The sequence below is a fragment of the Acipenser ruthenus genome, chromosome 10 (assembly GCF_902713425.1).
Source record: "Acipenser ruthenus chromosome 10, fAciRut3.2 maternal haplotype, whole genome shotgun sequence".
Taxonomy (NCBI): domain Eukaryota; kingdom Metazoa; phylum Chordata; class Actinopteri; order Acipenseriformes; family Acipenseridae; genus Acipenser; species Acipenser ruthenus.
This window is the reverse complement of record NC_081198.1, coordinates 37,875,482-37,892,075: the sequence shown is the minus strand read 5'-3', so window position 1 is coordinate 37,892,075 and position 16,594 is coordinate 37,875,482. Positions and strand designations below refer to the sequence as shown.

At 37.4% G+C, this 16,594-nt stretch overlaps 1 protein-coding gene across 1 annotated transcript in view; it reads right to left on the bottom strand.

Annotated features, from left to right (window-relative positions):
* The window catches only part of hibch (3-hydroxyisobutyryl-CoA hydrolase), a 36,084-nt gene that overhangs the window by 4,254 nt on the left and 15,236 nt on the right, over nucleotides 1-16,594 (bottom strand). Inside the window, exons 7-10 of the mRNA XM_034021899.3 lie at nucleotides 10,301-10,379; nucleotides 4,556-4,701; nucleotides 2,554-2,640; nucleotides 856-914 (exon numbers count right to left, since the gene is read on the bottom strand). Coding sequence (XP_033877790.3) covers nucleotides 856-914; nucleotides 2,554-2,640; nucleotides 4,556-4,701; nucleotides 10,301-10,379 — 371 coding nt within the window. The remainder of the gene's footprint in view (nucleotides 1-855; nucleotides 915-2,553; nucleotides 2,641-4,555; nucleotides 4,702-10,300; nucleotides 10,380-16,594) is intronic.

Here is a 16,594-nt window from a genome sequence, read left to right as displayed (position 1 = left end):
CAATATTAGTAGCAAATACTGCAAGAGCTTTGGAAAAAAGTCTGGCTCTCTAGCACAGAATATTAACTGCATTTGTGTAAGACTTGATATTAATGCAAGACAGGACCCTTTGTGGGTAAAGACAAATTATCCCAGTAGCATGGTAGCTAAAAGGTTTTGTAAGACATTTGTTTTGAGCAAAAGGACAAAGATTAATACATGTAACCACTAGATGCTGTAATGTAATAATTCAAAGAAGCTGCTGGCAAATTCCATCTGTCTGAACAAGCAAGGATTATTCTACAGCTGTGCACCACTTTTCTCAATTAGATGGTGGCGCTGGTTGGGACTGTTGTGCCCGGTTTACATTAGATGTCTTCCTAATCAATACTAATCCAGCAACATGTGCGTTTGTAAATGATTCAGGTCTGAGAAATAATTTGGAAAAACACCACCAGCATTTGTTTCTAATGGGTAAGCAGCAGGGTGGAAATAAGACTCCCATTTGCATAGCAGTTTGATCCATTCCTCAGCTTGTTACCTATACATAATGTTTCTGTTCTAATATTATGATTCCTGGTTCTTAGGAAATCATGTGATATTGTTTTGACCTTTCAACTCGGCTGGCTCCACCTGCTTCTGTTCTATATCACAAAACATTTTGTTAAGCTTTTGCTATGGTAATGTATGTGCTTGTTAATGCACACAGGTAAAATTCATAAACTGGGGAAGAACCAGTGCTGTACATTCCCCAGAATCATCATTCTGGTGATGCTGCCACTAGAAACAGTTAGCATTTCAGAGGGGTCATTAATTTGAGTGGTGCAGATGGATGCTTTGACTCCAGGGAGTAACATGTTTAAAGTAGGACTATACCTATTGATCTGATCCATGTGCTCTGCTAGGATGAATGGCTTTCCATCATCAAGCTTGCTCTGTTAAGAGAAGAGAAGACATGAAGCGAAACAAACACACACACAAGCTTTTTTTCACAATGTATATAACTAGATTTAGCTTGTGTTTATGGAAGAGAAACTGTTTACAATGCCCTCTTCCAAACAGATTCAGCATGGGCCTTATTGTTGGCATTTGATCATTTTAGCAACAAAAGGTAGGTCTAGAAAAATGAGACAGGATGCAGAGCAAGTTGCTTTATCAACGTTTCCCATCCTCATGTTGCATGAAAACCTCCCCAAGAGGTAATACTTTCTTCCAGACTAGCATACATGTGCATAATTGTCTTCACAAAATGCAAATAGTCCAGATGTTGCAAAAATAACAAATCCCCAAAAATAACAAAGTGGCTCCATGTTAGTAAACTTCAGTTCACAACCATAGATGTTGTGCCATTGCCAGAATTTTTAATAGACTTTTAAAAATACATTTTCGGTCAGGAATTGGCTCAGTCCTCCTAAGTAAAGACAACATTGTTTATGCAGCACCGAGCAGTCATACATAAACCAATGAACACAGCTGTGCTTCTTATCAGAAAGATATTCAAAGCACAAGGCTCATTTAAAATGCATTACTTTACCCACATAAACATCATCAAACCAGAAATATACAGAACCGGGTTATTACATGCACTGTAGCACTATTATATTTTTGTTTACACTGATAAATGTTGTTTCTGAGTCAAAGTCAGAAATCATTTTGATATTTCTTTGGAAGTCAATGATGAAACAGTTCTTAAGGTTCACGTCTCACTGTATCTAGCTTTTTACACCTTGGAAACCAAGTCCCTCCCTGCAGAGGGTGGAAGCACATGGCAAGGCAGTATGGGAGCCTCACAAAGACCCATATTATTATTATTATTATTATTATTATTATTATTATTATTATTATTATTTATTTCTTAGCAGACGCCCTTATCCAGGGTGACTTACAATTATTACAAGAAATCACATTATTTTTACATACAATTACCCGTTTATACAGTTGGGTTTTTACTGGAGCAATCTAGGTAAAGTACCTTGCTCAAGGGTATAGCAGGAGTGTCCTCCACCTGGGATTGAACCCACAACCCTCCGGTCAAGAGTCCAAAGCCCTAACCACTACTCCACACTGCTTCTCTATATCTGGTCTGTGGATATGATTCAGGGCTTGACAGGCTGAATTAATGAGAAGGGAACTAGATTAGATTAAACAAGTGGGTTTGGTCACAATTCAAGCATCCAAAAAGGTTTTAGGAACAAAATCTAAATCATTCTATGGAGCTTCCATGGTTTTCGCGTACAACATGCACAGCATTCAGAACTTGTGGATAGCTATAACGAGTAAAGGCAAGCATGCATTTCAGACAAACTGATATGTTGTACATTTAGAAAGAATCTTAAAAAGGCCTGGCGAGACTTACTCTTTAATTAACTACCTAGTAAATATAGTCATTCCTTTTTTATATATATGTATTTGGCCCTTTCCGCAAAGCTTAACTCATGAGTTATTTAAATCATGGTTTTTTGTTTTTTTTTGGTTTTTTTTTTTAAAGTCTGCTTTTATGAATAAATTACAAGTTTGACTTTCAGACATATTCATCCTGACCTGAAAGAAAGATTTGTAACACATCTTTTTTACCTGTGCTTGATACGAATTTAATACACCTGCCACATCTGTGTTGGATGGAGTCTTCAGTTGCACCAAATCTTTCTCTAGGGAAGGCAGCTGTGAGGAGAAAAGAAAGCACCAATATGAGAAATGCAGGGTGTTCCTTCAGTGCAGCTAATAAGATTTCCTCCGGTTATAAAATAGTTAAAAGACATTCACTTTAATGTCAACCTCCGCAATGTAAACACTGTCAAACAGTTTACACTGCAAGGGTTCACACTAGTGTCATTCACGTCAGCCTTAAAGGGATGTGTCCAGCAACATAGCATCACAGTCAAGCTCTCTGTGTTATTAGAGCTGTCAAGAAATGTTTATTTTCTTTTAAAGTTTTAGATCAGGGATTCATTTAAAAACAAAAATACACATTTGGCATTAAATTGACATGTTAAAGAGTAAGTAACGGGGTTCCGAAAAATATAGTGTTACACATCCCCATGTGTTGCTATAACTGTTTAAATAACTGTTTTTTTTTCCTTTCATTGTTAATATCCTGACAATTTGTTACACTAATAACTTTAAAGTCTGTTGCAAAGCTCTTTTCAAAATGGCCGCTCTAGTGCACTGATAGTGTAAGGATTATTGCTCACATTGTCAAACAGGTAACACAGCAAGAATGAGCCATGATGTGGTACGGAACAGAAAAGCCAGAGCACTTTTTTTTTTTTTTTTTAAATCGCTCTTCTTGCAGTGATTTATAGGACAGATCTCAAACCCCAGTGCATTAGAGCAGACATTTAGAAAAGAGCTTTGAAACAGAATTTAAAGTTATAAGTGTAAAATGTTATCAGAATGCTAACAATGAAAAGAGAAATTACAGGTACGTTATTTAAAAAGCGTAGCAACACATGGGGACATATAACGCTATATTTTTACGGAACCCCGCTACTTACTCGAAGTAGAATTTGGTAAAGTATCAGGCTACAGCTGGATTTAGGGAGTACTGTAATCTTAGGAGTATAACATGCACAGTTTTAAAGATTTTAAGGAGAATTCCTGCATGTTATATACAATGTGTGCTTTTTTGTTTTATATATTGGCATCCTGTTTTGCTGTTTGCTTTGTTTTTTAAAAAGAAACTGAATTGTGCATTTTGGTGTCCAAATAATATATTTCCTGGACAGAGGCCTGGAATGGTTAAGACTTTTTTCTTTTTATTATGGATAGAAATTAAATCCCTAAGAGGGCAACCTTGTTTGTTGGATTATTGTGAAAGAAATGTGTTGTGTATGCCTGGCTTCATTTCCATTAATGTTTCATTACAGAATTACAAATCTAGTTTAACTGCTATATCGCATGTGCGTAGGAATTAAATCACAGCAAAACACTGTAGCTGAAGCAGCCAGCACAAAATGAAACCTGGCAGAGATATTTACTGATGTTTAATAATTGTTTCTTAGTGTTGATTAGTACATCCTTTTTGCAGTTCTAATTTAATTTTAACTCCAGGCTTTAAAAAGGTAGTGTGAGTTCACATGCAATAGGCTTGCGGCTGCTTGTAGTGAAATAGTGCAGCTATAGGGGGAAAAAAGGGAAAAATGTTTCTTTTTAGTAAAGCAAATTATCTAACATAGATTAGGTCAGATTTTATAGAGCTCTAACAGTATAGACTACAGGTTTAAAAAAAAAAAAAAAAAAAATGGGCAAGTAATTTTGAAACTGAGAGCCGTTTTCCAGCCTGTTCATAACCCGAAAAACCACAAGAACATTCTTTAAACATCCTCAATCTAGCCTCTCTGTCACACAAGCAAATAACCATTTCCTCCAAATGCCAGCTCCAATCAGTTCGCTCCAGCTCAGCTGACCCAGTTATTCCAGGGCAACTGACCTTGTGTTAGTGTTGTAATTTCCATACAAAAACCAGTGTATGGCCGGGAGAGGTCTAGTAGGAAGGAGCATAGCTTACCAAAGATGCATCCAGCTGTCTGGCTTTCCTTTATCCAACTATCCCCTCAATTCAGCTAGAAATTGATACCTTTTCTGAGTCCACAAAGTGGCTGGCGACTCCTGCTTGTTGAACATCCCTTCCTTTGATCCGAAAGCCGGTGAGTGCTAAGAAGAGGCCAAGCTTTCCTTGGAGTCTGGGAAGGAAGTAGCCTCCTCCAACATCAGGAAACAGGCCTGTCGAGAAATAAAGCTTTGGGTAACAACATGAGAAAGATATGTGATGCGAGAGTAGCAGTTTGTAGATGGGGAGCAGGGCTAACTTTGAACCATTCGCGATTTCGATAGGTAGCGGGTAATGATTTTTGACAACCCTAAAAAATAAATACACGTACCAAAAATATTCATGGAGTTATTGTGATTTTCATTTGAACTAGAGCAATTGTTTTGTGAAAACATTTTTTGGGGTTCTCCAAAATGTAATGTATCTCTCTTAATATTATTTTGAAGAAAAAAAAATACAGGATGGTTTCTGGTGTGTGTTCCTTTAAAAACACAATACAATCCTTTTGATCTTGAAGCGAGCAAGGCAAATGCATCTTTTTTTTCAGTAGGGATTTAAATCTGCTCATTACCTGTGAGGCTGCCATTCTTGACCAATACAATTACAATCTCGAGTTCTGTATTGGTGTCTCATGCAAATAGCTCTTCAAGCCGTTTCCTGTTTTCTCTTATGCTATTGCTAAAGCTATTGTGTTTCATGCATCACTACCAGCTTTCATTTTAAGGAAGCTTCAGCTACATGGTTTTGTTTGAAGTTTTGTCAAAAATAAAGCTCCATGGCAGCCCTTGCCCAGAGATTAGCTCCCTCCTACATCCTATTACCGTACAGAAAATGAGATATCTGTTTTCAATAAAGTACCATATTTTAATGATGAGACCAACTGAAAACCCCTACAAATGATTTATTATTCATCCCAGTGACTATTTTTTCATGAACAAAAATCACGTTTTGGAAGGTGTTATTTATACCTAGTGCCCTTTTATATCAAACACAAAAGATGACAGCTTATGGTACTGACTCCAGTCAAAATGACCAGTTTACCACATGTATTTTACATCATCTAAGTTAATCTTTTGTTATAGAAATACAACCCTGTGCAATGAATAAAAAATGAAATTAAACCACAGTATTATGCTTTGGCAGCTGAAAGAATATACAGTACAACTAATTTTGCCCCACAGTCTGCACTCATGTCAGTCAGAATTTGTCTTACATTAATCTTGTCTTGCCTCTCAGCTATCAGACCACTGCATCCTCTACTCCTGCATTCTCTTGCTACTCAGCAGTGCCATCCCATCAAGAATCTATCCTTTATCCAGGCTGTGCTGACAGACACTTCTTTAACATCCAGAAACCAAAAAGTCACATGAACCCAATACAGCAGTCATCTTAGGTCACAGGTCACAAGTCATTTTCCAGAAGAAGTTTCCATAAAATCTGAAGTTGCCAACTGAAATAATTAACGAGATATTAGCAGTTATACTGGCAATGGCAGATTTGTAAATACGTATAAGCTACAAGAGCATGGTAATGAGACATAATGTTCAACAACACACTGTATTTAATATGTAGCTATCTCTTACCCTGGCAAATGATAGAAATTCATGCCTGGGCAAGGTTTTCAGAGTATTGCTAAGTGACTGCTTCAGCAGAGAGGTTTGTAGTTTCTTCAGTCCCACAGTAGCAGGTGTGGTGATTAGTGTTGGAGAATCAGTGTTGGAGAATTTCCCTGAATCATGTAATACTTAAATGGCGTGTGCCTCAACACTTGAAGACCAAATTACACACTGTTGAAAAAACACTGAAAGTTCTGTTGTTATGCAAGACTGGGTCAAACAAAATGGCAAAAAAGAAAATGCAGACACCTGGCTTGGGGGCATGATGTATTTTGGTCTGCAAAACAGCTGGGAACTTGCCATTCTGAGGAATTTAGTATCGCCTGGAGAAACAAACGACTTTGAGCAGAAAACCAACCACAGCTGTCCTTTCTGAGAAGGCAACTTCTAATAGCATCACTAGATGATAACACCCTAAACTGCCTGCTACTCTAAAATCCGGGAAAGTCAACATTTACCAGCACCAGGGATTGCGGAGTTTCATGTTGAAAATGGAATGGCGGTGAACCGCCAGGGGCTGTTGCTGCTGTGAAGTTTCATGAAGGTTGTGCCACTTTTTTTATTAGGGTGAAAAGCTGCCAGGGAACCATTAAAAAAGGACCAATACTCTTTAATCTGGTGTGGACTGTGGACTGGGGGAGGGGTGGGGGTGAGTCTGTAAATTATTTCAGAAAGATAAAAACATGAATCACTTGTCGAGGCTATGGAGAGGTTATCTTGTCACAGGAAGATCTGTAATGGAAGTGTTTCTTTGTGACTTGTACAGGAATTTGTTAGAAATGATCGACAGAGAAAAAGGCAGTTATTTAGTAATGCCACTTTAAAGGCAGTTATTTATGAGGATTCTTTGATTCCACTTAGTTAGGACACTGTCAACAAAGATGGGAGTGCCGTTTGCACTATGCTGTGTTTACAAATCTTTTGTCAGCTCAGTACTAGCATTCAGAGCAATTATTTTGTAATCAGGGGTAACTGTGCAGCCTTTCACCCTTGTCGGTCTTAAATGAACACTTTCAGTGGACAGTAGCTTATATCCCAACCCATCCCACAATTCGGCACAATTGGTCTGAGTGGCAGGGTGTTGTCAGGTCTCTCTTGCAGGGCTGCAGTGGGAGGTTCTTATGATGCCTGCTTGATTGCAGCCAGTGCCATTGTCCCTCACCGTTCATGTTCACTAAAGGACCAAGGGATTAAGTACTGCACTTCAGACCATCCCTTCAATCCTGTTAAAACAGAAATCGTCATTTCCGTCATACAATGCTAATGAATCCCCAACTGTATGGAGTGCTACACTAACCACTAGATATAATTATTGCTTAGAAATTAGTTCAGACTACTACATGATGTTCAGATATATTTATGAAACCGCCATATTAGTGTCTAATATTGTAGTGTAATAGTGTCTAAATAAATTAACCAACCATTTTCTAATCATTTTCTTCAAACCGAAAAATGTCTGAATCAAAGTTCAACTACAATTACATGTACTGACAATTGTTAGCCTCTGATTTAACAGACATATAAAACTAAAGAGCGCAAGATCACAGGGGTAATTGAGATTCTGTAATGATCTAATACACTTTAAACAAGGAGCCCTCATTCATTTTCTTAATTACAGTATCAAGCCTAATTGTAACAGCTTTCCTGGTAATTAAGCTATTCTCACACCACTTGCTTCAATGTATGCAGGCCTAAATCTCCAGTACAATGGGTAGATATGAAAGCTAATTAACAGTAGGCTGTTTAAATAGAAACCAGTCTCTCTATCTCTCAACAGAACTTTTTTGGGATACACTGTTTTAATTGTTATTATAATATTTTCTTTTTTTTTTGGTATGTTTTTTAGTGTTATTTAAAAATTAATAAATATGTCTCAGATTTAACGCAGGTGGAGCTAGACTATGAGATAAATGATCTCCCATAAAATGATAATAGAAACCTTAGATAGTAACCCAAACACGTTTTTCTGTGCTATGTAGAGTATGCCTGTACAATTAAAATATCATTTTGTTTGATGTATTAGCTGCCATGGAGAACATTCTTTCCAAACAGAAGCAAGACTTCGAACCTCTGATGTCCTGTAAGGTAATGATGTTTTTCATTAGATTCACATAGTTTTTTGGCATTTTGGCTGAGCTTTAATACATGTTAACATGAGTAACTACAACAAACCTCAAACAAATGTTTCCACATAAAAAACTGCATTGGCACATACATTTGTTCAGGTTGACTTGTTGGAAATTACTGCACAAACTGACAAAAATGTTACAAAGGGGCACACACTGAAAATGCCCCTGCAGTAGCTAGATATATGCGCCATGATAGTCAATTAACTTTAAAAAAAAAAAAAAAAATTATATCCATAGATGTATATAACCATGAGCTGACACAGACAGAAAGAATTCAGGCTCATTTAAGTGGAATATTCATTATAATAACCAACTAACAGCACTTCAAATAATACATGTCATCAAGGACCATACACTCAAGCCTCTCAATTTTCAAAGCGTTCATGAGGAGCGGCTCATGCTTCCAGCCATATTAAATATGTTCTCAGCATCTGCTTTACCATGGTGCAAACAAGACACAGAAGAGCTTAGCAGTAATCTTCTGTATTCATTGTTTGCTAATATTATTGATGGCTCAGAAGATCAGATTAGGCTTTAAATGTAACGTAACTGCAGTAAGCCTGAGACTGGAGCATGTCAATTTCTGGAGCATGTCAATTGCTTAAGTGTGTTGAGCATGTCAACACACTTAAGCAAGTGCTTTTTTCTTTTCTTTTTAACGAGAAGACTGATTAATTATCCAGGCAGTGTATGGGAAGCCAAATTATCATTTAGAGACATCTCAAATTGCATTTTAAGATATCTTGAAATATTTAGAGATATCAGTAAAACATTTCAAGATATCTCAAATTGAATTCCAGATATCTTTAATTGTGCAGTTTTTAAGATATCTCAAATTAATTTTAAGATATCTGTAAATCAATTAGAGATATCTGTAAATCAATCAGAGATATCTACAAATCAAATAGATATCTCAAATTGATTCACAGATATCTTTAAATAATATGGAAACCATGTAGATTTTGCTAGCATGGTACGCCAAATTGTCATTTAGAGATATCTTAAAATGAGGGTTTTAAAGCTTTCTCGAAATCATTTGAAGATCTCAAAATAACTTCCTGTTCATTTAGAGATATCTCTAAATCATTTAGAGATATCTCTAAATAGACAGGAAGTCCATTTAAAACATAGAGCATTTTCACAGGAAGTCATTTAGAAATATCTCTAAATGATTTACAGTATATCTTAATATTTAGAGATATCTATAAATTAATTTGAGATATCGCTAAATGATAACTTGGCTTGCCATATGCAGTGCATATAAATGCTATTATGAACAGAAAACCAAAAATGTAAAATGTGTTTTTAGTTTGGGGGGGTGGGGGAGGGCTGCTCTGGGTTACAAAAGACTGCTTTAAACTAAGTCGCTATTACACTGATAATTCCGCAATTCTAAAGCTCTGTCAGGATGTCTGTAGAAACATAATGACCACTCTCCTCAGAACCAGATTGTCTAAGGGTTGGTTCATACTTCTGTCGTAGATGAATGTGATACGTCAGGCGCAGGCAGCTATAAAAGCTGTGATTTCAGGTCACAGACACACGAGAAAAGGCTGCATGACTTTCCAAAAAAGACACACGTCACAAGAGTGTGGATGACGTAATTCCGACCTGTAGCACAGGGTCGCAGACCCTCAACTCCGACCAGAAATGATGTGAAGTATGAGTGTGAAGTATGAACCAACCTTCAGACTATCCATGATTTTTTCATATAAAAGTCTACGACAAAAGCAGATTGAGCTGCAATGTCTTCATTAGATTATTTGACAGGCTCTTCTGATTCTCTGTGTGTTTTGTGCATAGACACACTGTTCTGCTAAGCTACCCACAGCAAATACTGCAATATGTGCATCTTCTCACAGGTGCACAGATAGCTTTTTGTTGAAGTTTTATTTCCTGGCAGTGTTGACATATTTACAGCTGATGCATTATAAACATTTAGATGAGACCCCGCTCACTGGCAGCTGTCATAGTTTCAAATCCAGTCTAATAAAAGATAATAAAAGCAGAACATTTTTTCTGTTTACCTATTCCAGTCTCCGGCATGGCAAACATTGTCTTTTCTGTAGCAACTCTGAAGCGTCCATGTACAGACAGGCCGACACCCTAAAAACATAAGAGCAGTAATAATTACTATGCACATTCAGTAGAATTCAAACACAAAAACAAACCAACGTTAGATGAAGTCTATCCCAATGGCTTTAAATCGGGTTGGGAAAGATCAGATATAAATTCGAGATGATAGCCTTCGCACCACAAGGAAAAGAAAATAATGAACTGCCCTTACAAAATAAACTAAACTATTCGCTGTATTCTGTACTAACCTTCCGTGTATTCTACTTCATCAGAAGACGGGCCTTGCATATATTTCATTTTGTTAACATTCCCCTCAAGTTTGTTTCAGTTGTTAGGAAACAAACTTCCTTCCCTTTGAAATCTGTGTTCCACTTGGACAGTCTGAAGAGTTTGTGGACGTCAGTTGAAGGACATTTACTCTGACCTCTGCCTTGACCTTGGCCTCGGTGTCTGGCCTAGGATATCCCTGGTCCCAATGCATCCAGGACAGAGTGTTCCAAACTGTTCACTGTTCTTTTTTGGGGATTCCAACTTGCTTTAAAAACTACAAGTTGAGGTTTGAATGTGTTTTATATATGCAACGCCTTGACATTGCCTCAAATCTAAAAAGCACCCAGATTTCGGTCAGCTTGGCTTTGAGAATTCTGGTCCCCGGACTTGAAGGTTATGATTGTCATCCTGATATTGTTTTAAAGGAAATACCAGCTGTTTTTAAAACCTATGGGGACGCCCTACCTTTAAGTTGAATACTAATACTAATAGTCAGAAACCATATTTTTTTTAAGAAATGCTATTTAAATATAAAGACTGCTATTAAATCTATAGATTAAGAATGAACACTTACTGAGAGATATGACAGTATCGTCTAAATCCATACTATTGGTGTATGTAATACAAGACAGACAGTGTTAACAACTCTTGAAAGACCCTATCTGGTAGCCTTGGGCCTTTCTAGAGATATACAGAGCCATTGTTTAAATTATCATGATTTCTGATCACACAGTTTTTTTTTTTATATAAAGAAAGTAGGCTCACAACAGCAAACACTAGGCTATTATTAGATTACAAAGACCCTGTCAACATTTGTTACATCAAAATCTAATCGTTACTGTCCAGCCACCAGACAACGACAAACACTATTACTTTCACTTCTGTTGAGAGGAACCAAAGTCGACTGCATTTTAAATACCTATTGCGGTTCTTTAAAGGCAATGCACCTTTCAGGGGAGTGCGTGTTGCTGTGTTCTCTACACGATCACTAAATGAATCTCCTCCACAAAACAGATACTGTACTTGCATCTGATCTACACATCACCATAATTAATAATCTGTAATTCAGTCCCTTAAGCAAATTATCTGATCTACAATTGTTACCAGTTATCATTGCACCCATAACTTTAAAACAATTCAAAGTCAAGTAAACAAACGTTTCCTCAGTAGTTAAAAAGGTGTTTGTTGTTCCTTATCAAATTCTGTCTCTTCTCTTGTCCTCACTGGTTACAGTTGTTGAGATTACTGTAGTTTCACCAGGGACATCTTTTCTGATTTTCTAGAGTAATGTTACAGTTACAGTAATGTTACATACTGTACAAATGTGTTTGGATGCTTGACACAAAAGGAACGATAAAAGCAGGTGATGGGGCAGTTCTCAGGACAGCAGTTACCATTGCTTCACTCATTAAGGCTGAATTTACATCTGTTGTCAAATTGCCACACAGTATTCAAGATGATGTCATCTGGTTTACTCTACCAGTACAATAAAGTGTCAGCAGTTTTTGTATCCTCTGACAGTTTTTGTATCCTTTTGTATTTCTGCTGACAACAACTATGCTGACAGATTTGCTGGTTTAAATGTATGTAAGTAAATAAATAAATAAATAAATAAATAAATAAATACATACTCTTACTCTGGAATCCTGGTCTATATGCAGAATAAATAAAAGAACGTTTTTTTCAATGTTTTATTGTATACTGCTGTCTGCTGTTTTGAGCAAGTTATCTTTTCTAAACTACCAGAGCTGCCGGCAGTTTTGTGTGGGGTTATCTTTCCCTGCCCTGTATACATGTTTGCAAAGTTAATCAGCTGAATTTTTAAAAATAATGACCTCTGTATTCCAATAGAGAAATCTCAGGAGTATAAATAAACTTGGTTACCTTGCATAACGAAGTAGAGAGACATTCTTTAGTAAAGTAAAGAGTGTTTTATTTATTGCATAAATGTATACTATTATATATAAAGTCTGGCGGTGGGTCTTTTTGCTTTGCTAATCTACTGTATATATATTGGTAATAAGACTAATTGAATTCAAGGTGCTATACAATCACAAAACAACAAGCCTTTATCAAAAATAAAGTTATTCAACTGAGAAGATGAATGGTTTTGTTACCATCACTAAAAGAGTAAAAAGTTACAGGATTTGTGAGGCCACAGTGGCTGTCCGCAATGGTGCCTCCACCAAGCAGGGCTAGGTTATTAATTATGAACTGCTGTACACTGAGCTCTTTGTATGTAATTCAGTTGTGCTAGTTGTATTGTTAGTTCTATGAAGGGGGCTGGGGGTACAGTTTATTTGTTCAAAAAAACTGAAATGATATCACAAAAGAAATGGGTCACATTAATAGTTTCATGGATTCATACAGAAATTGTATGGAAGTACAGTGCATAAACCAGTTATTGTATGGAATTACAACACATAAACCAGGTATTACTGGAGTGTGCACTGTTTTAGTGTCTATTCCTAGATAAGGTTCTCAGGTTAAATAGCAAACACATTAAAACACATTGAGACAGAGTGGAGCTAGTTTTAAACGTGTTGCTAAACAAAGTTACTTATTTGTGTACTTATATCATCAACATCTGCCTAATATTTCTTTTTTTACCTGTTTCATATCATATTCCGTTTCACCTGTATTAGAGCAGCACAAACCAATTGTCTCCACAGCAAGCAGCAAATGACATCCATGGTTCATTTGTCATCCCAATTGAAACAACTGAAGAAACAACTGCTTGAATTTGTGTCGATCACTATGTAACACAATTTTTGTTCCTGGGTAGTAAGTGTTATTTCCTAATTGCTTATGCTTCAAAAGTATAGAAAATGGCTATTATTCCCCACAAACTTTGCTTTTGTGACCAGGACAGTGATATTTTGAAATTTACCTATTTCCAATGAGAAAACGGGCGAATTTGTGTCTTTTCGTTCACATAAAGTCAGAAAAAAACAACATATGAATCCAAATTAACATGTATTTATACTAAAGTAATACAAAAATGACTACAAAAGATTTAGAAGTGAGTAGTTTTTCGAGATTTACGATTATACTGTAAATCACTTTCACGAATCAGCCCCCAAATGTAGTCTCCCATCATGTTCTCGTTATACTGTCCTTGGTAGCGGCGTTCAAAGTCCAGTATATCCTGGTGGAAGCGCTCGCCTTGCTCCTCCGAGTACGCTCCCATGTTCTCCTTGAATTTATCAAGATGAGCATCAAGGATATGGACTTTGAGGGACATCCTACAGCCCATTGTGCCGTAGTTCTTCACCAGAGTCTCAACCAGCTCCACATAGTTTTCGGCCTTGTGATTGCCCAGGAAGCCCCGAACCACTGCGACAAAGCTGTTCCAAGCCACTTTCTCCTTACTAGTGAGCTTCTTGGGGAATTCATTGCACTCCAGGATCTTCTTTATCTGTGGTCCGATGAAGACACTGGCTTTGACCTTTGCCTCAGACAGCTTAGGGAAGAAGTCTTGAAGGTACTTGAAGGCTGCTGACTCCTTATCTAGAGCTCTGACAAATTGTTTCATAAGGCCCAATTTGATGTGCAGTGGTGGCATCAGCACCTTCCGGGGGTCCACCAGTGGCTCCCACTTGACGTTGTTCCTCCCCACAGAGAACTCGGTCCGCTGTGGCCAGTCCCGCCTGTGGTAGTGCGCCTTGGTGTCCCTGCTGTCCCAAAGGCAAAGATAGCAGGGAAACTTGGTAAAACCGCCTTGGAGACCCATCAGGAATGCCACCAAAAATGCAGATATGTATCCACTTAGGCAGCTGGAACTAAACTGAACTGGTGGGCTTAAGGCCCCTGTATTTATACTACTATTTATATTACTGGAAAGTTCTAGAAAGTTCTAGAAGTTACTCCAAGTTTACTCAGCACTGAATCTATCTGGAATGTTCTGGAAAATAGGTAAATTTCAAAATATCACTGTCCTGGTCACAAAAGCAAAGTTTTTGGGGAATAATAGCCATTTTCTATACTTTTGAGGCATAAGCAATTAGGAAATAACACTTACTACCCAGGAACAAAAAAAAAATAAAAATTTGTTACACAGTGTTATTGCTCTCCAACCTTTCATAGCCTCTCAGGAGAGCAGCAATCCTAATAGAAACTGACTTTCCTGTTTCACTATACTATATGGTAGTCGATTGAACAAGAGTTATCTAGGGACCATGGACCTTTACCGATTGAAGCAACAGTATGATGAGCCAAACATCTCTGAATCCAATTCCACACAAAAAACACATACAGACTCTGACACCATTAGTAATCCTTGGAGTACCACATCCATTAAAACCATGTCAAAGAGAAAATTAAATGCACCTTCACTGCCCTCTTAACAGAACGAAAAAAAAGCTGCTTTTCTGCCAATGGAAAATACCTCCCACTCCAGGCAGTCAGTACTGTGGAAGCTTGTGTGGAAAACATTTCAAACTGAGAGATTAATGTAACCTTGCATCCTTAACAAAATGTATCTGAGGGTGTTTATGGAGCTGTGTATCTTCCTCTGACATATTGCATCCCTTGTCTTTTTTGATAAAATAACTTTCAAATGCTGTAATGTTAACCAGACCTTTTCCTCAACATACTGTGAAATTGAAAATCTAAGCAGAACAGAAAGCTTGAAATGAGAAAAAAACACAATGCAGTGTGACATACTAACCAACAGATGGACTGGTTCCTCCACATATCCCCAGATTACAATACTCTGGATAACTTATGGTTATGAATGCTGTAACCTTTTTTTTCACAATCGGAAAAGCGATCCTCCAGAGATACATAAACCTTGGGTGCCTGCACTATATCCCTGTCACTAGGACCGGTACTTATAGAGGATACTAAAAAGCTTTGGTCTGAAGTAATAAAAAGCCATTTGTAATGTTCTGGTGGTGTTAGCTCATTGAGTTGTGCATAGGTGACCACATTACAAGAGTACTACACATTTGCAGGAAATCCCTTTAGAAAGCCAGGATTGGATGGACAGGGATACTGAACTAACTACAGTACCTTCTAGTCTCCAAGAGGGTGGTCCCTCCAGAGCAGACTTGAAGCTCATTGTGGCGGCAATGATTTTTTCAGGTTATATATTTTATATACATCTTTCATTATCTTTCATATTTAGATGGATCTTACTTTATAAACCCATGCTGAAACTATCAACTCTATCATTTCAGCTCTATCACAGCCTGTGTGTGATAGAGCCTGAGCTCCCCCCCATTGGGCCTCTCATGCTCGGTCTGCAGACGCGTCTGTGCAGCATACTGTACATCGTGCTTATCGTCGATCACGACACCACAGCCAACATATTATACTACAATGAAAACCCCCAATGATCACTGATTTAGACAATGAGCTTCATAAAAGCAATAGCATACAGCACACTTTAATAAAAGGTACGATACAAAACAAAACTGTTTTTTTGGGGTTTTTTTTAAACGCACACCGCACTAACCCTATACACTGGCTCAGTGTTTCTGTTATTCTGTGCTATCAGCAACATCTGCAGTATAATCCTTCCAGATTCAGCAATGCCAAATTAAATTTGACTCCCATAGCGTGGAGCTCTAAATACAGTGTCCCACTATCTTGGATGTATTTCCCTGAACTCTAATCCTGCCTTCAGGTGTGCAATTAAAGGCAGTGGGTCACTATCTGTAAGAAATCCAGGATTAAAAATGGCATTTTTTATTTTTTACTGTCCATGCCACATCATTAGCTTTCAAGGAACCTGATCCAGGATTCAAAAGCTAGTTAGGTGACAAAGAGCCATGAACAAATACATATCTTTCTAGACGTTTATATTAACTCTAACTGCTGTGAATGAACATGAAGAGTGCCAGAGAAAAAAAACTGCCACTGGAAATGCATGTACAGTAGCTTTGCTTTGTCACTGGTATTTAATTAAATAATAGTGTTTTATTGTACTATATCCATGATAAAACTCATACGGTCAATATCTTAATATTTGG